This window comes from Geotrypetes seraphini, chromosome 3 (genome assembly GCF_902459505.1).
Source record: "Geotrypetes seraphini chromosome 3, aGeoSer1.1, whole genome shotgun sequence".
Taxonomy (NCBI): domain Eukaryota; kingdom Metazoa; phylum Chordata; class Amphibia; order Gymnophiona; family Dermophiidae; genus Geotrypetes; species Geotrypetes seraphini.
This window is the reverse complement of record NC_047086.1, coordinates 70,324,147-70,349,079: the sequence shown is the minus strand read 5'-3', so window position 1 is coordinate 70,349,079 and position 24,933 is coordinate 70,324,147. Positions and strand designations below refer to the sequence as shown.

General features: G+C 41.8%; 1 protein-coding gene across 5 annotated transcripts in view; it reads left to right on the top strand.

The window, feature by feature from the left end:
• The window catches only part of MCPH1 (microcephalin 1), a 490,428-nt gene that overhangs the window by 62,723 nt on the left and 402,772 nt on the right, over window positions 1-24,933 (top strand). For 4 of the 5 annotated variants that reach the window (XM_033937327.1, XM_033937326.1, XM_033937329.1 and 1 more), the window contains exons 7-8: window positions 9,758-9,844; window positions 17,761-18,747. In XM_033937327.1, the coding sequence (XP_033793218.1) occupies window positions 9,758-9,844; window positions 17,761-18,747 (1,074 nt within the window). The remainder of the gene's footprint in view (window positions 1-9,757; window positions 9,845-17,760; window positions 18,748-24,933) is intronic. The other variant, XM_033937330.1, reaches the window with a different exon arrangement.

Here is a 24,933-nt window from a genome sequence, read left to right as displayed (position 1 = left end):
TTGTGTCATATGAATATAAAGGAGTGAAAAAGCTAATATAAGGGGCCTGTATGCAAAAACTTAAATAGCTATGTGTAGAAAATAGCTCGGTTTGCATCTTGGAGATAAGGATTTTTAAAATTGAAAGTGCAAAATTATGCCAAAATTTCTGGGATGCGGTCATTCGTCCCCCTTCCTCCCAGCAGGTCCACATTCTCTCCCCCCACACTAGGTCCAGTCAGTGGAATGCTTTTTTGTTTGGGGGGCCCAAAAGCACTGCCCAGGCTCCACCCCAGACCCAGCCGCCATACTAATAATAGTACTAATTGTAAATGCCTTTTCTTCCATTCATTTTTCACATATACACAATATATTCTTATTAATAATACATAATGGTAACCACAAAATTAAACTACACAAAGCACATTATTTTACCCCTCCCCACCTTGCACAGCATTTCTTCCTCTCTCCTCCACCCCATGTGCTATGTCCACCATCTCTCTCTTATTCCTTCCCTTGCTGTAAAGGGAGTGAGGAAAGAAAGATAGAGGGATCCAGGGTATATCGCTCCAACTCCTTCTACTGCCACATCCAACATTTCTCCCTCTTTCATCCCCCCCGGACTGTGTGCAGCATCTTTTACCCCTGCCCACCAGCCCCATGCCCAACATTTCTCCTTCTATTAGCCCCTCTCCAGAACTATGCGACATCTCTTCCTCCATTCCCTCCACCACCAGGTCCAACATTCTTCCCTCTTGCATCTGTCCCACTGTTCCCTCTCCAACACCACATCCAACATTTCCCCCTCTCATCTCTCTACCATACTCCTCTCCCACCAACATGTCCAACAATTCTCTTCCTATGCCCAACATTCTCCTCTTTCTTCCTTTCCCCATGTACACCTTTTCTTTCCCTCACACCCATGCTCAACAATTTTCCCTTTCTATTCCCTCCTTCACCTCAGCATCTCTTTCCTTCTATCCTTCCATCCTATGTCCCAAGTTCATGCCCCTTCCCTCCCTTCCTCCTGTATCCCAAGTTTGTGCCCCCTCCCTCCTTCCTTACTGACATTTTCTCTGCATACAGTGTGCTTTGTGTTTTTTTTAAATTTTATTGTTGGTAGATCATTTTGACTTGGTCATTTTAAAAGTAGCTCGCAAGCCAAAAAAGTGTGGGCACCCCTGCTGTAGAGCCATTTCTTGTATGACTGGATGAACTATATTTATCTTTTTTTTGTTAGTTTAAATTCATGCAGAAATAAATGGCTAGATTGAACCTAATGACTTCATTAACGTCTTTCCCTTTTTTAAACCTCTATACCATTTGAAAGAGAGTAAATATCTAATTATTCCCTTCTAGAATTGGATACTTCTTAAATTTAGTAAAAATATTCTGGCACAAGTGTCAAACCTTAAAAAAGGAAGTCATATTGAGCATTTGAAAATAATAATAAACTAATAAAAAATAGTACACATTTAGGGCTCCTTTTATTAAGTTGTGATAGTGGTTTTAGCGTGCGCTTAGCGCGTGCAGAATTACTATGTGAACTAGATGCTAACGCCAGCATGGAGCTGGCTTTAGTTTTCCCGCTTAGTGCGGGGGTTTGCGTGCGCTAAAATTGCTAGCGCACCTTAGTAAAAGAGGGGGTTAATTTTCCCTATCCCACCCCACCCGGCTACTTTTTCATGCCACCCGGCTGGAAAAAATTTCTGGGGAGAACGCTGCATGCATATGGTTTGCTGAATGGCACCCAATTTTTTTTTCTATAAATGCTGAGATTAATGACAGGTTAATCAGAAAAAAATTAAACCTAATTTGTAGCACTATGCTAGTATTAGCTGGTCCCTGTCATCAACAACAGACGAATCCAGATGAATGGATTATGTCCATCTACCAGCAGGCGGAGATAACACTGAACTGAGTTCTGTGATATAGGATCGCACGCTCCTTAGCTGTTCAGTATTGTTTATCTCCAGTAGGCAGTTGGATGGACTCTCCCAGGCTCCTGGCTTCGTTAGCTGCTTGGCTCCTGTTTTAGTTCTCAAATTCAGGTGAGCCAGAGAGTTTAGGTCTACTGGATATCTAACTTTGGGATACACCTGGCTGTACCAGGTCCCTACTCATTCTCAAGGCCCCTTATCTGTGTTGATCTCCCTTTCTCCTTCCTCACCTTACAAAAAATACATAGGACAAAGAGATCTCTGTAGGAGTACAGCTTAACCAATTTAAAAAAATAAAAGAGGATAAGAGGGGAACTGACATTTCCAGGTATAGGCAAACAAGACAAGTTTACCTATGTTAGGCTAAGGGGCCCTTGGCTGTTTCTGCACAGAGGGGTGAGTACAGAAATATATGGCTCCTTCCTGCTCACTACCAGTCCTTTCCACGTTTGTTTCTTCCTGCCGGTCCTTCCTGTGTTGGGGCATACTAATGGTAAACTATTACTTCATTGATGAATTTATGTGAACTGTTATCTTCTAACCTAATATGACTTTCATATGAAAAACACAGTCTAAATTTGGCTATCGGAAACTAAAATTGCCTTGTAATAAGTCATTCCTGTGCAATAGGAGTGGTATGCTGAACCTTAGGGTACTCTGCCCATTCTCGTGAGCATACTTTAGAAAGATGTCAAACACAGCTTTTGAAACTTCCTCCTTCTCCCAGGAGTCTGCTTCCCCTTTCAGTTTCTCTTTCTGCAGATGAGCATGATAGGTGTCTTCTGATCTGCTCGGTTTATTTCTTTTTTATTTTGCGATAGTTTTGTGGTTTTTCACTCTAGTTGTGGTCTTTTTTTGTGAAATTAAAGATCCCTTTTGAAAAGGGTCTACTTTGCCTGTGTGGAGAGGATCATATTTTAAATCTGCAGCTGGTAGGTATATCCTTCAGGGACCTGTTTCGACCACCCAGCTGAAGTTAGTGGAGGTAAGGATCTGTTCCTGTGGTATTTGCGTGCCCTTTTTTTTTTTAAACTTATATCTTTTATTTGTTGCCAAGGCACATTATACGGAACAACGCATCCATAAGATCAATAGACAAAAGAACCATAGAACTGAAAAGCATCATAACCAAAATGTCCATGATGTTACAGAAAGCAACCAGCAACATTAACTCTCCCCCCCAAGATCCCACATACAACAGATATCACCCTCACGGTTCAGTGTTCTCCACTCTTCATAGCATTGCCATTTCCTAATGAAGATCCCTATCCTATGATGCTTCAAGGCTGTCAGCCTATACAGAGTAGCGTTTTAGCCGAGCGTTCCGCCTGGCTAATTTAGGCTAATTTACATCTCAGCATTGTATCTCTGCCCGGACTGATAGCAGCGAAATTGACTTATGCACTTGTCAATGTGAGCCTCACTGATTTATCCTGAGCATAGAGTAAGTGCGACTGTACTGGGGAAGTATGGAAGGGAAGAGGAGGGGGGTACTTCAACTACTTCCAACCTTGCGGGATTTCCACAAACCTTTTCAGTGCACTTTTCTACTTTCAACTCATCGTTGAGATTGCCCACGGACATTTTCTTGTCCGGTGACCCGCCTTCCTTTGACGCTAGTTCCAGTTTCCAGCAAGGCAGGACGCCTCAGCGGGGAGAAATTGTGGCATGGGTGAAGGGCTGCCGGAGAAGGAAAGTTGCGGGATTGGTGTTGAATGACCAAAAGTATGAGTTTAATGGAGGAGGGAAGGTTTGAGGGAAAGGTGCCGGATCGAGGATAGGGGAGACATTCTAGTAGCTAGATGAGGAGAGAAGAAGAGATGGCAGGGTTCCCGGGGAGGGGAGTCCGGTCCCCAAATGAGTATGACTTGGTATCTTTGATAAAATATCTTGTATTGTTAATCTGAATATTCTCATTTGAAACAGAGAATATGAAGACCTATTTATTTAGTTTAATTCTTGATACTGTGCCATAAACTCCAGTTGATTTTCAGTTATCCTGTAATTTGGGATTTTCTGTGTTCGTGGCATACCTTCTTGAATATTTCTATCTTTTGCTTTTTTTTGGGGGGGGGGAGGGTGATTGAATGGCTCACAGCATTATTACATTACATTACATTACAGATTTCTATTCCGCCATTACCTTTCGGTTCAAAGCGGATTACAAAGAGTTATGGAAGAAGGGTTACAACGTTAGATCAGAGAAGGTTTCCAAGAGAGGGAAAAGTAGGATCTAGGGTTAGGGAGGGGATGATAAGAGGGGGGTTAAGCTTTATCATGGTATTAAGCTTTATTAAGGGATTTCTTGAAGAGTATAGTTTTTATTTCCTTTCTGAACATCTTGTAGTCTGGGGTTGTTGTCCATAGGTTGGAGACTTGGTTGTCTATCTTCACTGCCCGAGTGGCCAGTAGTCCGTTGTATAGTTTTTTCCGTTTTACTTCTTTGATTGTGGGGTAAGTAAATGGGATGTGTGTAGAGGTGGTTTGGATGAGGCGGTCGTTTAGGTAGGTTAGGCTGTCTCCATTTATAGTTTTAAATAGTATACAGTAGAATTTAAATTGTATTCTTTCCTGGATTGGAAGCCAATGAGAATTGATGAATGCCTCAGTAATGTGATCATGTTTTTTCAATGAATAGACGAGTCTCAGAGCTGTATTCTGAATTGTCTGTAGTTGCATTATAGTTTTGTTTTGGTTTTTTTTTTCTTGATCTCATCTTCTATTGCTAGCTAAGGAAGGTGCCTACCCTATATGAATTGAGAGAGTGACTTTAGTCCAATTCTGGGGCTTGTAACAAAGGCATAGTAAGAGATAATGTTACATTGTCAAAGAGAGTGAGAGAGACAGAAAGACCTGGAACAAAGGTGGGAGGATTTGAAATGTTAGCAGAAGGAAGATAGAGAGAGGGAGAAACCTGAAACAAAGAGGAGGCAGAAGAGAGGGCGGTAGATATTCAGCTTAGGCATGACAGAAGGGCAGGACTTGGGTGTGATTGTATGTGATAATCTTAAATTGGCAAAAGCTAGAAGGATACTCGGGTGCATAGGAAGAGGTATGGCCAGTAGGAATAAGGAGGTATTGATGCCCTTGTATAAGGCTTTGGTGAGACCTCATTTAAAATATTGTGTGTAATTCTGGAGATCACACCTTCAAAAAGATATAAAAAGGATGGAGTCGGTCCAGAGGAAGGCTCCTAAAATGTTGTGTGGTCTTCATCATGGGGACAGACTTAGATCTCAATATGTATAGTTTGGAGAAAAGGCAGGAGATATGATAGAGATGTAAATACCTTTGTGACCTAAATGCTCTTGAGTTGAGACTCTCTCATTTGAAAGGAAGCTCTGGAATGAGATGGCATAGGATGAAGTTGAGGTGATTAGGCTGTGGTGTAATCTAAGGAAATACATTTTTACAGACAGGGTGGTAGATGCGTGGAACAGTCTCCCAGAAGTGATGGAGACAGAGACTGTGTCTAAATTCAAGAAAGCATGGGATAGGCGTGTGGAATCTCTTGGAGAGCGAAGGAGATAATGGTTGCTGTGTCTGGGCAGACTGGATGGGCCATTTGACCTTTATCTGCCGTCATGTTTCTATGGTAAAACAGGGAAAGTTATGAAGAAAGGACCAAGTAGCCGCCCTACAAAGTTCATCTAGATGAATCATGCGAGACTCCGCCCACGATTCAGCAGCACTTCTAGTCGAATGGGCCTTAAGAGAAACCGGCAACTGTTTTCCACAGGCAATGAAAGATGTGGCAAATAGCCTCTTGGAACTTGGAGCAATTCACAATGCTCTGAAGACTTTTAAAAACAGTATGTCCAATTAAGTCCTCCTAATACACGGACAATCAAGTTGCGATGTATTACAGAAACAAGCAAGGAGGGACAGGTGCTCTGACTCTGTCAAGAGGCTGAGAAGATTTGGAACTGGGCTATTGCTAGAAACATATCTCTAAAAGCTGTCTATGTTCAGGGAACGCAAAATATTCTTGCCTACAAACTCCTCAGAATTCTTCGGCCATACGAGTGGACTCTGCAATCTTGCGTCACATATTCTCTCTTTGGGGAACTCCTCAGATAGACCTATTTGCATCCCCTCACAATCACAAACTACCTCAATTCTGTTCCAGACAATACTCTCCTCATCGCCTGTAGCAGTGGTCCCCAACCCTGTCCTGGAGGACCACTAGCCAGTCGGGTTTTCAGGATACCCTAATGAATATGCATGGGGCAGATCTGCACTCCTATCATCTTCATTACATACAAATCTTTTTCATGCATATTCTTTGGGGCTATCTTGAAAACCTGACTGGTTGGTGGTCCTCCAGGACAGTGTTGGGGACCACTGGCCTAGAGGAAGATGGCAGGACCGCATCATTGATCACCTTGACGGACACGATCTGATGAGGACCAGCCAGCACGGCTTCAGCAAAGGAAGATCTTGCTTGACGAACTTGCTGCACTTCTTTGAGGGAGTAAACAGGCGGATAGACAAGGGTGACCCAGTCAACATTGTATATCTGAATTTTCAGAAGGCGTTCGACTACTTCGGAAAATTGCGAGCCATGGAATCGAGGGTGAAATACTCACGTGGATTAAAAACTGCCTGGCGAATAGAAAACAGACAATACTTGGGACTGGAAGAGCGTCACCAGTGGGGTACCGCAGGGCTCGGTGCTTGGACCCGTGCTCTTCAGCATATTTATAAACGATCTGGAAATTGGTACGATGAGTGAGGTGATTAAATTTGCAGACGATACGAAGTTTTTCAGAGTAGTCAAGACACAGGGGGATTGCGAAGATCTGCAACGTGACATAACCACGCTCGAGAAATGGGCAGTGACATGGCAAATGAGGTTCAACATGGATAAGTGTAAGGTGATGCATGTCGTAACAAAAATCTCATACATGAATATAGGATGTCTGGAGCGGTACTTGGAGAGACCCCCCAGGAAAGAGACTTGGGAGTACTGATCGACAAGTCAGTGAAGCCTTCCGTGGCAGCGAAAAGGGCAAACAGAAAGCTGGGAATGATTAAGAAGGGGATCATGAACAGATTGGAAAAGGTTATCATGCCACTGTACTGGGCCATAGTACGCCCTCACCTGGAATACTGCGTCCAGCACTGATCGCTGTACATGAAGAAGGACTACTCGAAAGGGTCCAGAGAAGAGCAACTAAAATGGTTAAGGGGCTAGAGAAGTTGCCGTACAGTGAGAGATTAGAGAAACTGAGCCTCTTTTCCCTTGAAAAGAGGAGACTGAGAGGGGACATGATTGAAACGTTCAACATAACGAAGGGAATAGATTTAGTAGATAAAGACAGGTTGTTCATTCTCTCCAAGGTGGAGAGAACGAGAGGGCACTCTCTAAAGTTAAAAGGGGATTGATTTCGTACAAACGTAAGGAAGTTCTTCTTCACCCAGAGAGTGGTGGAAAACTGGAATGCATGCTCTTTCGGAGTCTGCTGTAGGGGAAAACACCCTCCAGGGATTTAAGACAAAGTTAGACAAGTTCTGCTGAACCGGAACGTACACAGGTGAGGTCAGACTCATTTAGAGCACTGGTCTTTGACCTAGGGACCACCGCGTGAGCAGACTGCTGGGCACGATGGACCACTGGTCTGACCCAGCAGCAATTCTTATGTTATGATCACTTTTATCAAGCAGCCCCTGCACCAGTATCTACCGCATCAATTCATGCTTTCTACTAAGAACTAGGTCTAGAATTGCTTTGCCTCTGTTAGTTCCTGAACCGGCTGCTCCATAAATCAGTCCTTGTTTTTATTTCCCTAGCATGCCCTGATGTTACATTTACCCAGTCAATATTGGGGTAGTTGAAATCACCCATTATTATTGTGTTACCCAGTTTGTTAGCCTCCCTAATTTCTAAGAACATTTCAACATCTGTTCATTCATCCTGGTCAGGTGGATGGTAGTACATTCCTATCACTATCCTTTTCCCCTTTACACATGGGATTTCTATATAAAAACTGCATCTCTAAGTCTGGTTTGAAACCAGCTTTGTAAGGGTACATCTCAATGTATTCAGTGTTTACCATTCTCGGGTAAGCCCATCTTTGCACGGCTTGTAGTTGTTTGATTAATGAGAGGTTTGTTGTTGACAAATCTCTTGCTCAGACTACCTCCTGTGTTTTGAGATCTCAACATTGTTATAACCCAACTGATGAGAGCTCCTTTGAACGCTTGACTCTTGTCACCTGAAGCATTTGACTTAGAAAGTTGTATTTTTGATGGTAATGACTTCAGCTCGTAGAGTCTGTGGACTTCAGGCTTTGGTAGCTGATCCATTTTATATGAAATTTCATCACATCAAAGAAGTTCTTCACACACACCTAAAGTTCCTTCCTATGGTACTGTTAAGAGTTCCAACTCCACCTTCCTAGGTCCACTTTTCTTTTTTTCCAGACTGCACCGTCACAATTAGTTTGTGTATATACAGCAGTTTAAGGTTGATTGACTTTTTAAGGCCTCAACATTTTGAGTCATGTTGTCCTAATATTGTTGTTTCAGTGAGCCTGGTAGCTAGGGATACCCAGATCTAAGAATACTAACTGCCGCTTGTCCTCGGAGAAAGTAAAGTTACCTGTTAGTAGGTGTTCTCTGAGGACAGTAGACTAAATACTCTCACATATCCTCACACCTCCCCTAATAGTTGTATTTCTTCAGATTTATTATTCTACTGAGGAGCCTGTGCTCGTGTGTTAGGCAGGAGGGCACATGCACAGTGGGATACTACTAAAAAATTTTACTTGCTATATACACTAGCCAGCTTCTGCACCAGGATCCATCAGATGGCATCATCCATATGTGAGAATACTTGGCTTGCTATTTGTGGAGAACACCTGCTGCTACTACTATTGACCATTTCTAGAGTGCTTCCAAATTTATGCAGCGCTGTAAAGGGTCACAAGGAAGACATTCCCTGCTTGAAAGAACTTACAGTCTAAACCAGTGTCTCTCAAACTTTCTCAAGCCGGGGCACACTAAAGGCCACGGCTTGAGGCACCCAGAAGTGTGTGGATGTCGCCGTGATGACATCACACATATGCATGACATCATCATGTTGACGTCCCCCACATGTGCAGAGGCCCTCCAGATGGGTCCTGAGATGCCAGTAGGGGGTGCTGGCAGGGAAGAGGGACAGAGAGAAGAAGAGGCACTGGCACCAGCTGATTGCCTATAGCAGTGCTTCTCAACTACTTCAAGCTAAGTACCCCCTAAGTCTAACAAATATCAACTGAGTACCGTCCCACCTGCACGTTGCGTATGATCACGCACAACGTTGATCATCGACATTGTGCGTGATCATATGGAACGTGCAGGTGGGATGGCACTCGACTGGGTGGGCTCAGATAGAGGCTCTCCAACATGTGGAAGGCACCCGGAGTAGAAGGTTGGCTGGCGGACGGAAGAGGAATCCCCCTGAAGTGGTGCTATGTGGGCTCAGGGGTTCTTTAGCAGCTGGTGGACAGATGAGGCATCCCCCCGAAGCGGCACTGTGGGGTTCTTCATCGGTTGGTGGACGGAGGAGGCGTTACTAGAGACCCGGCACCCGACACCCGGCAGGTACAGACCCCTGGGCCACCCCTCACCACTTCCTCGGCACCTTTTGGGTTCTGGAACAAATTGTCAGCATTGCCATTATGGCCTATGGGGAAAGTTGCTTTGATATACGAGTACTATGGATTACGATCATGCTTCTGGAACGAATTATGCTCGTAAACCAAGGTACCACTGTACTTTGTTAAATATCATCTGTTTCTCATGGTTTGTTTTATGAATGTAGAACAAACTTTCATTTTTTTTTTTTTTAATAGCATCCCAATTGACTGAGACTCATACATTTACATTTGGTTCAACGATTGGTACACATAACCCTTCACTTGAAAACACTCCTGACTCAGGTAATGCTGCTTTCCAAGGTATCTAATAGCTGCCTAAAACTGTATAATGACAGTATATGCTTATACAATACAATGTAAAGTAAAATTAATTCTTTGTTATTTATATTATCCTTAATAGTCTGTATATCTTTTTTTTAATTGTATTCTGTAAACTGCCTTGAAAGTTCTCTGAATAGGTAATATGAAGGGGTGCTGAAAAATTTTCCGCCCAACCAGCTTCCTAAATTCTGAGCATTATTTTGCCACTGTAGCTGAGCATCCATGTCTCGTTTGCAGCAGTGTGTGTGGGGGAGGGGCTGCCTTCTTCAAGTCCTCCAGGTCTGGGGATCTGCAGTAGTTCATTGCAGGGGAAGAGACTCTTTCCAGAGCCCTTCAAATGCGCATTGGCCAAGCACAGATGCATGTGGACTGCAGAACCCAGGAGGACCAGCAGGGAGACCGTGCTGAGATTTTTAGACCCCCCCCCCCCCCATTACAATACTTCATGCTGGATTTTATGAGGAACTCTTATTTGAACTGCCGAGGGTCCTCAGTGTCTGCTTGCAGAGCACCAGTAGTGGCTACGGCGCAGGGGTACTCCCCTCAGCATGTGCCCCAGCCAGATGATGACACAGGCTTGGATCAGGAAGCTCAGTCTAACATAGACTGGGAGAACTGAAAATCCAATTCTATGTCACTGTTGTTCTAGGATGAAGTTTCACTGGCAGAGTCTGGTTCTTTGCATGAGAGTGGTGCTCAAGAAGCAGTAGTGGTCCTGGACCGGGGAAAGACCGCAAGTGTGCTGGATTTTCAAAGCCTCTGCGCTCTCAGGCGTTGTTTCTGCCTTGCTGAATGAACTGAAGCTGGAATGCTCTTCCGGAGGTTGTCGTAGGGAAAAACACCCTCCAGGGATTCAAGACAAAGTTAGACGTGTTCCTGCTGAACTGGAATGTGTGCAGGTAGTAGGGCTGGGCTCAATTAGGGCACTGGTCTTTGACCTAGGGGCCACCGCGGGAGCGGACTGCTGGGCACAATGGGCCACTGGTCCAGCAGCAGCAATTCTTATGTTCTTATGGAAGTTCCAACTCCCTCGTCTCAGTTAGGATCAGCTCTGTTGTTCAGTTAGCCTGCTTTCCCTCGCATCCGGACATCACAAAGCTGGTCATGGACCACTGGGAGTCTCCAAAAGGGTCCCTGTGTGTTGCTAAGGCTATGACCAAACTTTACCCAATGGCTCCTGATTTCCAGCAGTTGTTCAGCCAAAGGTTTATTCACTGGTGATGCAGGTCACTAAACTTACATCCCTGCCAGTGAAAGAGGTGTAATCTTAAAGGATTCTCAGGATAGTAAAGAGGGCTTGCTCCTCAAGAGGCAATTTGAAGCCTTGGCCCTAGGGATTAAGGCGGCAGCTGTGACTTACTTTGTGGGACGTGCTTGCCTTAGACCCGGGCGATGATGAAATTTCCCAAATATTTCTAACTGGGGTAAATTATATAGCGGATGCTCTATATGATATCAGAGTTATGAGAAGTGTTGGCCTATATGATCTCCGCTCGAATTCTCTGCATCAGACAGTAGGTAAGAGATTCTGCCTTTAAAGCCAGGTTGAGCTTTCAGGAGCAGATGCTATTTGGCAAAAGTTTGGATGACCTAATGGCAAGTGTTGTGGACTGTCACCACATGCTTTACCAGACAGCAGTCCCTGGATGGTTCAGGTTCCAGGACGGAGCATTTTTTTGAGACTCTTGACAATTCCTTTCTTATGCAGCAGGCCAAGCAGTGTGTAGAGGTCTTTTTAGGGACACATCAGATTTCCAACATAAGCAGGAGACAGTAATCTTTGGGCTCTAGCTCCTCCCCAGCCTCTAAGAAATTATAATGATGCCAGTACAGGGGCTGAACCCCACCAGATAAGGAGCAGGCTGTTGACCTTTTGGTTGGCCTGGGCTTAGTTTGACACAGACTGTTGGTTCCTAGAAGTTGTTTGGGATGGTTAAAAAATTGTGTTCTGTGCCCACCTTCCAGACAGCTTTGTAGATTCTCCAGCCAGCCGACTAGAGAGAGCCCTCAGAGATTGGGAAACGGTGCAAAGGCTACTGGACCTTCATGCTATAGTGCTGGTCTCAGACAAAGAATTGGGCTCAGGCAGCCAAAGAAAGACTCAGAGGACTGGAAGTCCTTTCAGTGCTGACAAGTTGTGGAGGATGTAGAGCTCTTCTGAGCTCCAATTTTGATAGTCTTGAACTTTTTGCAGGAGGGACTTCAGAATGGTCTGTTGGTCGATTCTGTGCAGATAGAAGGCATTTCCTGTTTCCAAGTGTGGGGGGACAGACTCGCCTAGATGTTGCCTAGTTCATTAAATGGGCTTTTCAGTTGCGCCCTCTGGTGCATCCCCTTTCCCTTCTTGGAATCTTAACACCATATTGCAGGGTCTTGGTGGATCTCTGTTTGAGCCCTTAAGGAAGGCTTCCCTTCTGGATCTTACGGTCAAGACGGTGTTCTTGGTGGCAATTACATTGGCAAGATGATGCTCCGAATTGCAAGCTCTTTCCTGCAGGGAGCCATTGCTCAAAATTACAGAAGCAGAGCTTTCCTTACGGTTCCATTCTTCTTACTGAAAGTTGTATCAGCCTTCCACGTTAATCATAAAGACTGCTTGTCTGCTTTCCACCCTACGGGATCGAAGAAAAAGGACAGCGTGTTGCATTTGTTGGATGTCAAACGGACTCGCCTCTGGTACTTCGAAACTACCAGTGAGTTTCACATATCGGATCACCTTTTTGTTCTGTTCAGTCATGCCAGCAAAGGGATGCTGGTGTCTTTAGCCTCGATTTCCAGATAGATTAAGATGGCCATTTTTTCCACGAATGTGAGTTGCAGTAAGCAGCCGCCAATTGCATTGAAAGCTCACTCCACCAGAGGAGTTGTTACCTCATGGGCGGAGACTAGGACTGTCTTGCCTGAGGAGATCTGTAGAGAGACTAGGTGGTCTACCCTCCATATCTTTACCAGATTCTATAGGGTGGACCTGGCAGCCAGGAAAGATATTGATTTTGGGTCCTCTGTTCTGAAGGCAAGTTCAGTGGTCTCGCCCTAGATTCTGGGGATTGCTCTGGTACGTCTCTGTTGTTCAGGTCCACTAGACACATTGCTCTAGAAAGAAAGATTAGGTTCTTAAGTTGATAATCTTTTCTTGTAGAGGTCCTGAAGCCCCGTCCTTTACATGGTTTTTGCCTGCCTTCTTCCTCAGACTTAGTCTGGAGCTGGACAAATCTCTGTCTTCAGGTGAGATGAAAAAAAGGAAACTCTTGAGTACAGTGCTCCCCTGTGAATTCGCGGTCTGCGATTCGCGATCCCAGTCATTCGTGATATTATCTGACCGTGAATGACCGAGCAGGAGAGGGCAGCCGGAGAGGCAGGAGAGGGCAGCCGGAGCGCCGGCGAGTGAAGGAAATCACTCGCGGTTGTCACCAGCGGGGTCAGGGCAATGGGTCCTGAGCCGCTGGGACACAGAAATTTTGGCTCTTGTGTGCTGCGGCTGGCGACACAAGGATAAATAAGTCAGGATTTAGCACAAAAAGGAAAAACACACTGCAAACAGGTAAGTAAGAAAACCAAAATCTGGACTGGATTTAATGTGGAATATTCAAAAACAAAATAGTTGCTTCACTCCCCAGCTTGAATATCAGTCCTCAAAACAAAATTATCACAAACTAAACTTGTCAGAAAATGACCATTAATAGGAAAGTCTTGTAATGTTCAAAAGAGGCTTATAATCTCTCCCACCAGAGAGTTCCAAAAGAAAAACAAAGTCAAAACAGAAAAGAGGAAAAACAAACTCCAAAAATCTGTATTCTTTAGTCTGATTAGGAAATAGGTGCAGCACCAGTCCTGATTTCCCTCCTAAGCAGACTCAGCTCAAACCAGTGCTACGGCACTGATTCCCTCCAGCATCCGAAGTGCTGGGGCAAGGTGGTGTGCCTCACGTGATGAAATTTTGCCAAATATTGGCCCGCTATCCCACCACATGTAACGTGAGACTAACCCCACACACCTTGACTACAAAAACAGTCTGACCTGCTCAAACAATAGGCCTTCCAGGAAAACCTGGACACTTGTAATCCACAGTGATACAAAACAGTTGCAATGCAAACAAAAATAGTCCATTCAGCAAACACCCGGATATTTATAATCCACAGCTTAGAGGCTTTAAACACTTGCCTTGGCTTAGCTGACTTCCATGGGCTGTACGCTGGATGGTAACTCTGTCACTGGCTCCAGCTCCAAATCCAGTTCCATACCCTGGACTTCTTCCAAAGGGCCTACCGGTGATTCTTCTCCAGCCTCAACCAGTTCCATGGATTCAGGAACTGAACAGCTAGGCAGAGCTCCCAGCCCTGAGCCTTGCGACTGCTTCCCTTGCCTCCAGCTCTCCTTCTCTCCCTCTAGCCAAGCAGACCTAAGGTTTAGGAGTTGGGGACCATGCCCCAAACGCTCAGGTGTGCCGGATATCCTGATTTTCCTCCCCTGACTAAGTGGGGGAAGGGAAACCTGCAGTTTGGCACTAGCACTCCCTCTGCTGGACTCAGGAGTAATGGCAGGCAAAAGGTTACCTTGGGGATTTAGCTGAACAGCTTGGGAACCATCTGCTCTAGAAATGGGATTTACATTAGAAACAGCCCTAGCAGGCATACCTTGCATATCACACAGTATACTCCAACCGCCTCTTCCTGTACTAAAGTCGGGCTTCACCAATCAGAAGCTGCGTGTCAAAGCAGCTCCTGATTGGTGAGACCTGGCTTTAGTACAGGAAGAGGTGGTCGGAGCATACCGCAAGTGATTTCCTTCACTTGCCGGCGCTCCGGCTGCCCTCTCCTGTCTCCCCTGCTAAAAACCGTATTTGCTGTTTTTCAACATTCGTGAGGGTTCCTGGAACGGAACCCCTGCGAATATCAGGGGAGTACTGTATGTATAGTCTGCTTCAATTCTCTGTTGGATAGCAGGACATATGAGTAGCTACAAGCTTTATAGAAGATTAGTGCTGGTTACACAAGTTTTACTATTTTTTTAGCAGCTGCTTGAATGTTATAATGTTTATTGGTAATGTTTGTCACAGAGCAAAACAGAATTATACTGCTGGGGATTCTTCCTCATTTCCCTCCTTCCAGTTATATCTTTCATTACAGTGCTACTTGATTGCTTTTGTATGAACTGAAGAGGCTGGAGCAGCTCCCTGGGATGGAGGTTTTGTTGAAAAGATGATTGACAGTTTTCTGCAAGCAGTTTAAGTGTTCAAATGCAAAACCCTAAGGTTCAGGATCACTAGACACATCTACAAGAAAGAAGATTATTGAGGTATGAACCTAATCTTTCTGTTGTGGGCACATTTGTCAGGTGACTTACTGATAGCAATTCAAGTCATCATTTGGCACGTCATAAAATTTGAGAGATACTTGGTTACACATTCTGATCATTGTATTGCTGAACAATGAACAAAGGAAAAAACTGCAGGAGTGGTGTACAAGATGCCAAGTCTTTAATCAACAAACATAAATATGAACATAAAACAGTTTGTATACAAAATATGGTCCAAAGGGTTGGTGAGCCAGGACCTGACACGGTCTGTGTTTCGAAAAAACATTCCTTCATCAGGGATACTATATGGATAATAACTGGATAAAAAGCTCTTGTGCCAAGCCGATGAATCTCCTCAACCAAGAGCTTAACTTCATGGTCAACATTCATTTTTACTTTTTTGCTGTTATCATTTTCTAGGAGATTGAGCCCGGTTCCAAAAACCTGAACTCAGAAAGCCATCATCTTACAGAAAGGCTACCGGCAGCAGATAGAAGAAATACTTTTAAGCAGGCTGGTTATAGAACAGCCTTCCTTCCCAACCCCTGTCAGGCTCTTCACCCAGCCCCCTTCCTTCCCTCCCTCCCTCCCCTGTCAGACTCTGCATCCAGCCCCACTCCCTCCCAGGCTCGTGAGAATTTATGGGAAGCAGCCAAAAAACCGCTCAACGCTGAGCAAAAGCATCAAAGCATGCTCCTGCTCATTGCCACTCAGCGGCAGAAGAAACCAGATCTCGCAGCAACCACCACTGATGGGGTTAGCAGCGGAACAGGAGTGCGGAAAGCTTACTCCTGCCCGCTGCACCTCTGGACCACCAGGGATCGACAGAGGAGGTAGGAGGGCAGGGAGGGGGGGACAGGGTGCAGAGCCTAGTGGAGGCCTGCAATAATTCTGAGAGGGGGGCGCTGGCCTGAATATTAACCAGGACCCCCATTTTTGAACCAATTTTTTGACCCCAAAATCCCGGGTTATATTTGAGTATATATATATGGTATACCAAAAAAAACAAACAAACCCAAAACCTTAAATTTACAGCAAAACAGGCCAGTCTATATATGAAGAGATTGGGTTCATACCTTGCTAATATCTTTTCAAGTAGATAGGAGTGTCATTCTGGACAAGCGAGTAATTTCCATATAGCCACGAGCCTTGCAGAAGGAATCCACTTCAGATTTTTCTGAAACCCTCCTACTTCACAGAGGACTCTGTTGCCCCCTACAGTTAGTTCCAAAGCAGGCAAGAACCCTTTCATAAAACATATGTGAAGTAAGGGTATGGGAAAACTTACCCATCTAAGAAGACTGTTCGATTCTAAATATAACAAACATATGAACCATCAACAATTAAGCAGAGAAACAAATATGCCAACAGAAGCATTAATGAAGCTCAATTAGTACCTCAAACTACATCAGTAATAGACTACTCTTCATGCCTTAAGGACTGACTGGCATCCAAGTTACAGGCTTGGAGAAGAATATTCTGAGTGAGACAGTAGGCAAGTGCAGGAAATAAATGCAGGGCAGGGGTCCATAATGATGCATCAGAGGGCATAATTTGAGGTTGAGGAGTGGTAGACTCAAGAGTAATGTTAGGAAATTCTTCTTTATGGAGAAGGTGGTTGATGCCTGGAATGCACTCCCGAATAAGGTGGTGGGGAAGAAAACGGTGACAGAGTTTAAAAAAAAAAAAAAAGCATGGTATGAACACAGAGGATCTTTAATCGGAAATAATGGTATATATTGAACTAAAACCAGTATTGGGCAGACTTGCATGGTCTGTGTCCCGTATATGGCCATTCAGCGCTGTCCTCATCTGCACATGTGTTTGAGGCTTGTGCAGATGAGGATAGAGCTTGCAGGGAAGGGGCAGGGAGAGGTACAGAACTCGCGTGAACAGGGATGGAGATAGATCCCACGGGGACAAATTTGTCCCTGTGTCATTGTCTAGAATTGGCTAAGTTTATTCTAGTAATTTAGTATAGACTGGCAGAGGCCATGTATAGCGTTGTCAAAGAGGCTGCAGGAAAGATCATGGCAAAAGAAGCCTATAAATTGTTCCTGCCAACTCTTGTCTACATAGCAGATCCTGGCAACTTGGTGATCTCCTAACATTCCTTTTGGAAGCCTGAACTGTTGAGAAGAAATATGGGGAAAAGATGAAAGGTGCTTGGCTTTACCACTCAGGTGGCATGAGTGTTTGTTTCATTAAATAAAAATAAAATAATGAAATGAGAAGATATTACTAATTCTAGAGAGATGATTTTTACTTTTTCTGGAAAAATCTTTTAAGTATTTTGTTTCTGTGTTGTCTGGTGGCAGCTTTTTAAGATTTTGTCTGCTCACTGTATCTTAATAAAATTTCACTGGTTTATTAGTACTATTTTCGGTAAATAGGACTTTTGTAGGTTTGTTAGACTCTCAACTTTTGACTTTTATTTAAATCATCTTGGAAGGAGATTGAAGCGCTCTATGTAAGGCAGGTTTGTGAAACTGCTGAACAGGCACCATTAGTAGCATTCAGAATTTTGTATATTCCATTCACTGTTTTAACTTAACAAGATTACTGTTCTTGATATCTTGCAGAAGTTGTCAATGGAACGTTGAACTCAAGTTATGATGACCTCTGGGAAAACTTAAAGTACAGAAAGGAGAAAGATGTGAACCTAAAGTATATGCAGACAATTGACAAAGATATCTCTGCGTGTACAGAAACAACAAAAGACAGTGATTTACCTGTTTCTAATAATGGTGCTGTTATGACTCCTCGGGAACTTGACAAACCAAAGTTTAAAAAACAATTGCATCTGCATGGAATTGGGATAAAAGAAGCAGTGGACTCTGGAAAGAGAAAATACATAACTACGTTTAAAAATAAGCATTTAGACCAATGTGTGTTATCCTCCATAACAATTGCAAATCAACAGAATAAATTTGTAAATTCTGAACTACCACCAGATGAGTGTGTTCGTACTGAGAAACCAAGTGATGTCATCGCAGATCAGTGTATTACATATAGAAACCCTTCGATTAGTTTGAATTCCCCAGTTTTGTTACAAGGTAGCAAATGCAAGTTGCAAAACAATTCAAGGAGTGATAGGTTTTCTGGCTTGGATGTAAGAACACCAACATTGATCTCAAAAAGTTCTGATGATGTTTCACCAGTGTTGGCTATACTTAACAAGTCTTCACAAGGTTTATCAGGCACAGAGGCTGAATTTCAAGAATATGAGGATTATTTTTCACCTACTAATTTGAAAGAAAGGAAGACAAAATTGAGCTGGTTTTCTTCAGGAGAAAGGATGACCAAATCACCAATCCCTCCTCTATTAGAACTTGAAAATAAACTTTCAAGGAGTAAGAGAAAAAAATCACCAAAAGCAACTGTCAAACAATGTATTAGTAATAAAAAGCCCAGAAATGTTCAAAATAGTGATACTTTAGTAGATTCTTTAAAAAGGACAACCAAACAAAGCATACATTCAAAATCTGTGCTAACATCGATCAATATATCAGAAAGGCAAAACAATGAGATTGTGGGAACTTCCAGCTTTTATCTTGCTTCAGAAACAGGTAAAAACAAATTTTGTATTTTAAATGCCACTGAATGTGAGACATTCAGCAAAAATAACTTCTCGAAGATCTGTGTCTTAAAAACTAGAATTCCACTTGCATCTGAATCCATTTCTGGGAATATAGTACCGTCTTCAGAAACTTTGTCAGCTTATGTGGAGAATACCGTAACAGATAAATCATTAAATAGTTTGCAAGGCTTAATGAAACTGGGTTCTCTTGAGGCAGAAGAACACAAGCTAGGTTTGACAGACTGCAAAGAGCTAGTAAAGATCGCAGAAGAAAAAATGAAAGTTCTGCCGAAAAGAATTAGTAAAAGTATGTGAACTTTATTCAGATATTAAACACAATGTCCTGTATTTCACTGTAACCAAGTAGGGTTAAATATATTTTTTAAAAAATGCACAAAGTTGTATGTATTGAAATTTCAAATAGATCAATGTAAAATGCTAGCATAGCTAATAATTGATAAACATCTTCAATCTATGTAATGTTGAAAACTAGTAAAGCATAACCTCTGCCTTACTCAGATAAAGTTAAATTGATTAGAGTAAAATGAACTTTACAAATAGAAAAGTTTCAAGGCTTTTGTTTTGTGGTGGTTTTAATGTGGCAATTTTCTCCTTCCTGCTCATTCAGAGCCAAGCTAGGATCTGGCAAACCATGATGGGCTTTTACAAAGGTGCGCTGCCAAGCCGCTCATAGAAATAGAATGGACGACCTGGCATTTAATATGTGTTGCTTGGCAGCACATCTTTGTTAAGGGACCCACATAAGTATTACCTGAGTGTTTTCTTCCCATTCTATTTAATATCCCTCTACCACACGTATTCGGGCCATAATGTTAGCAGTTCTGAGGCAGAAGACATATAGCCTACCTCCCTTTGGATTCTAACAATCATAAATCTCTTTGATTAGCGGTCTAGGTAGAACATAGTAGCCTCAGCTGTCCTCCCTCCCTTCCCCTTTGGAAGAGTAGAGAGTGAATGCTTTCATAGTATCCCCAGCCCTAGTTAACCCAGGGAGCAGAAATCCCAACCTAGGAATCAAACTGTGAACCCCAGGCTCATGATTCTGAAAGTTTTAAGACTGACATGATCTCAAAATTTTTTTCTTGCCTATGTACCAGTGGGTGCTGAAAAGTTCTCATCCAACTTCCTAAATTCTGAGTGTTATTTTGCCACTGTAGCTAAAGAGTGTTATTTTATTTTGCAAAGTGCCAATTAGCAGAATTGTAATGCTATGTTTTGACATTGTTTCAGATCATTGATTGAACCATGTCAAAGTAAAGTGTGGAATTTTCAAGTGTGGAACTCTGAACCATCATGAAGTTCCTATTTGTGCAGAAGAAAACACCAAAGGAAATCCATGAATGTATGACGCAAATATTGAGTGACAAATGCCCCTCATACTCCACAGTGAAGAAGTGGTAAGCAAACTTTCAGCGTGGAGATTGAGACCAAAGATGCAGCAAGATTTGGGAGGCTTCAAATGCTGTCAGCTCCTGAAATTGTTATCCATGTCTATGACCTGATTTTTGGAAGATTGGTGAATATTGGCTAAAATAATTACTGAGATACTACAGATATCTCCTACTGTCTATCTAAAACCCTCCGTTCTATGACTCAAAACCTCCTTACAATCCCATCCTAAAAGTATATTAACATAAGATCAAACAATTTTGCAATGATTGCACCATCTCTTTGGAATTCTATTCCCAATTACCTTTGTGACGAACCATCTCTGCTCCATTTCAGAACAAAGCTGAGAATATTTCTATTCAAGATGCTTTTGAAACTTAACTGCCCTTGTAAGGGCTAAATACTTACTGACTTCTATAAAGAAACCTCCCCTCCTATTGTTTACCCCTTATTTGTTCTCTTTTCTCAGAATATTGTAGCTCTACCCCTTTTCCTCATGTTCACGTTCATTTTTAAGTCAGTCTTTTTGTTCTTCTAACCTCCGCTGTCATTTTTATTGTCAAGTTCTAACCTTGTCTTATCATTGTAAGCTATATTTTTATTGTACACCGCTCAGAAGCCCTTTTGAGTGATATAAGAAATTTTAAATAAATTTGAAACTTGAGCATTGGGTATGCAGAAGCTGTTAGCCAAGTGGGTGCCCAAAATGTTTGAATGCTGACAAGAAACAACGTCAAGTGAACACTTCCAAGTTGATTTTGCAGCATTTTCAGCAAGCTGGTGTCAATGTTTTGGAACAACTAGTTACTGTTGATGAAACATGGCTACACCACGTTGATCCTGAGACAAAACAACAGTCCATGCAATGTCAGCACTCAGGTTCTCCAAGGCCAAGGAAATTCAGGGCCCAAAAGTCAGCAGGAAAGATCATGGCCACAGTGTTTGGGATCAAGAAGGTGTAATGACTATCTTCCAAGGTGCCAAATAGTTAATGCAGAATTCTACTGTAACTTGCTGTGCCGATTAAAGGAAGCATTGAAAGAAAAAAGAAGAGGAAAGTTGTGGAACAGAATTCTCTTTTGTAAGACAATGTACCTGCTCACAAGGCTGGCAAAACGATGGATGTTCTGACTGTTTTCTGTCTCCAAACCTTAAAAAGAGTTTGAAAGGGTAACAATTTTCAAGTGATTCAGAGGTGATTGCAGCAGCGGAGCAGTATTTCAGTGACCAGACATCAGAGTATTTTTTGGAAGGGTTACATAAACTTCAGACATGATGAACTTAAAGGTGAATATATGGAATAACTTGTAAGTTTCATTGCTCCATGTCATTCCCTTCTTGGTTGGGCTAAGAACTTTCCAGCACTCCTTTGTAACACTAAGATTTGTTCTCTAAATTTAGTCCAAAGTGATTCTATTTTTGAATCAAGGATTTCTTCCTTTCTTTCTATATGAAGCAGATTTAGTTTCAATTACATTTTCTATTGTCATGATTTTTAGATCACTAGAATTATGTTTTTTGGAAATTTACAGTGTTTATGATTTCTGAAACAGTGTTGAAGGTCAGCACTTGTTCATACTACTATTGAAATCATGTTGTTTGGTCTGTCATTGACTGACAGTGATCTCAACCACTGTTTCAACATGTGAGAGAGTATAGACTATATTTTCAAACAATTGCTGTTATAGCCACTATGTTTTAGATGCATTTTCGTCTTCCTTCTAGTCATCTAGGTTGGCTGAAAATTGGTCTAAACCTGGTTGACTATATCACAGCCAGCTAGATTTACTTCAGTTATGCTTACTACTGGTTAAGCCGTATCCTTGTCTCCCTTTCCAGTCCCATCTGTGCTTCCCAGAATATACATTTTTTTTGAGTGGCTGGTAAATCTTTCTACTCAAAATTGGTCCAGTATATTTTAAGAAGCTAGAACTTGAAACTGCATATTTTCAGCAATATAATTAGTCTATTTAGTAACTAACCTTTCCTCATATACATTTGTTTCTATGGTTGGTACTATCCCTTTGGTCAGGTTTCTACTTTGATAAATGTCATTTTAAAAATATATTTTTATAACATAAACATAATATAAAAATTTATTTATGAATCACAGTACTTTGTTTAGTTGAAAGCAATGTACAGAAATAAAAAAACTGACCATTATCAGCAAAATTACATAATATTAAAATATAAAATAAATTCAATAATTAACATATTTAACAAACAATTCAGTTTTTAATAACCTAAAGTACAGTAAAACCTTGGATTGCAAGTAACTTGGTTTGCAAGTGTTTTGCAAGACAAGCAAAACATTTGATTACATTTTAACTTGATATACAAGCAATGTCTTGCAATACAAGTATACACACAGTATACACACATCACAACTGAGCCGATGATTCTTCTCCCTCTGATGCTGCAAGAGTGTAGTGACTGTTCTAAACGAGCAAAGTCTTGCAGTACGAGTACATACTATGCACGCGTCACATCATCACAACTGAGCCAATGGTTCTCTCTCTGACGCTGCGGGAGTGTAGTGACTGTTCTAAATGAGCGAGGTCTTGCAATAAAAAGTACATATAATATTTTGTATTAAAGTTTTTGGGTTGTGGAACGAATCGTCGGAATTTTAATTATTTCCTATGGGGAAATTTGCTTTAATATACGAGTGCTTTGGATTACAAGCATGCTTCTGGAACGAATTATGCTCACAAACCAAGGTTTTACTGTATATATGAAGTAGAATTAACAAATGGGATGAAACTCAGTCCCAAAGAGCAAATCTGCTTTATGCATATTCATTAGGAATATCTTGAAAACCCAACTGACTGGGAGTCCCCCAGGACAGGTTTAAGAACCATTGCCTTAAGAGTTTTTCTTCTTTTAAGTTATATGATGGTAAAAAAAAATTATATATGTCAGATTGCTACAAGCCAACGATTTACTACTACTACTAATTAGTTCTAAAGTGCTACCAGACATACAGAGTCATGAAGAAGACATTCCCTGCTTGAAGGAGCTTACAATCTAAACAGACAAACAGGATGCCATGGATACAGTTAAGGGGAATAACCATTCTGATGGCTAGATTGGTGGGCAGTAGGAAATAGGGTTATAGATTGAAGACTATATTGAATAACCTTGTGTTGTTTGTAAATTTGATCACCTCACTCTCATTCACAATCCTATATACATATGTTAAAAAGCACTGGTCCCAGAATAGATCATTGGGTAACTCACTATTCACCTTTCTCCATTGGGAAAATTATCCATATAGTCTTATTCAGTTTATATCATCTAAGTACGGTAGTTCCTTTCACAATGGGACATATGATTTAACTTCCTCAGGATTCTTTCATGATGGAAATGATTTCTGAAATCCCAGATACAGTATATCAGCTGGTTCACCTTTATCCATATGTTAGTTTCATGTTGGCCTTGTTCTATGAAACAGTGACTGTTCATTAATTTTTCTTTTTATAGAAAATGTCTATTTTATCTGACACTAATGCCAGGCTCAATGAATCTATAGTTTTCCAAATCGCTCTGGTGGGTTTTTTTTTTTTAGCCACCCTCCAATTTTCAGGTATCTTAGAGGATTTTTACGATAGGGTATAAATTATTAATAGTAGATATGTAATTTATTTTTGCATTATTTTAATAATAATAACTTTATTTTTGTATACTGCAGTACAATAACAGTTCAGTGCAGTTAACAGAGTAAGAGACTGTACATAGACAGCAATGTTACAAACAAGTCAATCGGTTTAGCTTAGCAAGTCGGGAGTAGTCAGGAAATCCGGAGGCATGTCAGAGATACAAGGCAGGAAGGGAGTCAGAGAAATTTATCAAAGAGATAGGTTTTGATTGATTTCTTGAAAGTTTGGTAGGAGGGTGAGTTAGAAATGAGAGTGGTTAGACATTTATTCCATTTGCCTGCTTGGAATACTCTAGGTATATTTCATTTGGTGTTTTTGTTACTTTTTATTTTTTCAATTTGCCCTATTACATCCAGGTTTGCTTGTATCGGTCAAGGTTTTCTGTATTTAAAGTGATGAAGGAACAGAATCAAATCTCAATTTCCATTGTCATCTTTTACTACTTCCTCATAGAAGACCAAAGCAAAGCATTCATTTAGTGTCTCTGTGGCCTTGTCCTCCCTTGATCATCTGATGGTTTCTCACAGATGGCTTGCTTCAAATATACCAGAAAAGGTTTTTAATTGAGTGTTTGCCAATATGGCAAGAAATCTTCTCAAATTGTATTTTTTGCCTTTCTGTTTGTGTCAGTGCTTCGATTTGCTTTCTATAAAAGACTTGTCATTTCATACTCTAAGGACAAGAACCTAAAAGAGGCATTAGTTCCTTCAAGATTACCTATTTTGATGACTTCCATAACATCAAATTTGTACACTGGTCACACCAAATGTGGTAAATGTTCAGTATGTGTCCACTGTACTGAGGTTATCAATTTTATACATCCACAAACTGGTAAAATCTACAAATTGAACCATTCATCAAATTGCAATACATCCTGCATTATCTACATTATCACATGTCCATGTTCCTTGGTATATGTTGGAAAGACCAAACATATGATTAAAACCAGAATCATAGAGCATTTAATTATTTTTTTATTTATTCAATTTTCTATTTTATACCGTTCTCCCTGCGAAGCACAGAACGGTTTACATTAATTTATTCAGGTACTCAAGCATTTTTCCCTGTCTGTCCCAGTGGGCTCACAATCTACCTAATGTACCTGG